At 39.1% G+C, this 1,908-nt stretch overlaps 1 protein-coding gene across 1 annotated transcript; it reads left to right on the forward strand.

The window, feature by feature from the left end:
* The first annotated feature begins 218 nt into the window (after window positions 1–218).
* On the forward strand, window positions 219–887 carry LOC110100089. The gene has a single exon (XM_020827482.1). It carries the CDS (start codon window positions 219–221, stop codon window positions 885–887), a length of 669 nt encoding a protein of 222 aa, XP_020683141.1.
* The last annotated feature ends 1,021 nt before the right edge of the window (window positions 888–1,908 follow it).

The following is a 1,908-nucleotide window of genomic DNA, read 5'->3' on the forward strand; positions in this document are numbered from 1 at the left end:
AGCCTTGGGACCCATAAAGAGAAGCTCTAGAGGAAGGAATGTGGAAGGGGGATGAAGAAAAAAGGCGGGGGCTCTTCCCCCAGAGGTACTTAATGAACTCTATCATCTTTTGGAACTGTAGGGGGGCCAAGAAGAGGGAGGCCTCTCTTTATTTAAAGAAGATTATTAAGGATCATAAAGTTTTCATTGTAGGATTGATTGAAACTAAAATAACTACTATGGAGAAGGAATCGTTTATAAGAATGATGGGACAGGATTGGGACTTTTTTTTGCTTCCATCTGCTGGGCTCTCTGGTGGTATTATGGTGATGCAGAGATCAGATTTGGCATATTTTTCTATTGTAAAGACCTCTGAACAATGTGTTATCGGTGAACTCAATGTCTTCAATAGAGGAGTGTGGATGATCACTATGGTGTATGCTAGTAAAGAGACCGTGAATAGAAGGGGTCTTTGGAATCTGATACAGGAAGTTGATCACAGTAGTATTCCTTCTATTATTGGAGGGAATTTCAATTGCATATTGGCTAAAGAAGACAAGAAGGGAGGAAGGAGGTTCAGATTCAATCAAGGTTCCCTTGAGATGGTTAAATTTATGAATGAGAATGACTTTCATGAAGCTGGGTTTGTTGGACCAAGATTCACTTGGTGCAACAATAAGAAAGGAGGAGATAGGATTCTGGAGAGGCTTCATAGGTGTTTGCTTAACTCCTTGGCTATTAACAAAATTCAAATTACTATGGTTAGGCATCTTGCTAGAGTTGCATCGGACCATTGCCCAATTGCTTTGAAGATGTTTGATACGACGTGTAAAGGTAGAAGTGGGTTCAAGTTTGAAGACACTTGGCTTTCATTTAGAGAAGCTGAGCACATAGTAACTAACAGATAGAGGAAGACGTTCTTGGGAGATGATATTGGAGATTCTCAACAAAAAATGCAAAAGAGCCTTAAAGGACTTATTTTACTGGAGCAAAAACAGGTTGAAAGATTTTAATTTGGAGAAAGATTCACTTAAAGCTGATATTGTGAAGTTACAAGAAGAAGAAGCCGAACTTGGATGGTTGACTGAGGAGACACTTTGGTTACTCAAAGCTAAGGTTAAAGAACTTAATTTGGTTCTTAATAATCTTAACATTTGGTGGAGACAAAGGGCTAAAGCTAAATGGATAAATGAAGGTGATGACAATACAAAGTTTTTTCAGTCTTTTGCCAATTCTAGAAGGAAGGCTAATAGGATTTTCCAAGTTAAAGATCGTAATGGGGTAATAATTGAAGGTAGAAAAGAAATTGAGGAGGTCTTCAGGTGTTATTTTCTGGATAAATGGAAGCACAAGAATTTCAGTCTTGCGGGTTGGCCAGAACAGAGGAAAATTTTAGATGACCGTGAGAGTGAAATGCTGATGAAATAACTGAAAGAGGCAGAGATTAAGGAGGTCAGAATCAATTTGGGCAGCAATAAATCGCCGGGGTGTGATGGAATTACCCATTCTTTTTTCAAAGCCTTTTGGAATACTATTCGCATCGACGTGGTGAATGCAGTGAAGCAATTTTTTGTTACTGGGTGGATGAACAGAGATTGGAAAGATACCCTTATTGTGCTCATTCCCAAATCTTCAAATCCCATTACTCCGTCGGCTTATAGACCTATAAGCCTTTGCAATTCGATCTACAAAATTATGGCTAAAGTCTTATTGAATAGAATGATGGGGTGCATACCAAAGATCATTTCAGAGGAGCAGGCGGCTTTTGTGAGAGGAAGAGCTATCTCTGATCACATTCTTTTGGCTCAGGAGTTCTTCAACAAAATGAGAATTTCAAAGGCTTGTAGAGGCTTCTTGGCTATTAAGGTGGACATGGAGCAAGCATATGATAGTATGTGCTGGACTACCTTGGAAAAAAATGATGCTTGA

Source organism: Dendrobium catenatum, unplaced genomic scaffold (assembly GCF_001605985.2).
Source record: "Dendrobium catenatum unplaced genomic scaffold, ASM160598v2 fragScaff_scaffold_133, whole genome shotgun sequence".
In the NCBI taxonomy this organism is placed as follows: domain Eukaryota; kingdom Viridiplantae; phylum Streptophyta; class Magnoliopsida; order Asparagales; family Orchidaceae; genus Dendrobium; species Dendrobium catenatum.

Coding starts and splice junctions, on each gene's coding strand:
- LOC110100089 (XM_020827482.1), top strand. CDS start 219: ATGGAGAAGGAATCGTTTATAAGAATGATGGGACAGGATTGGGACTTT.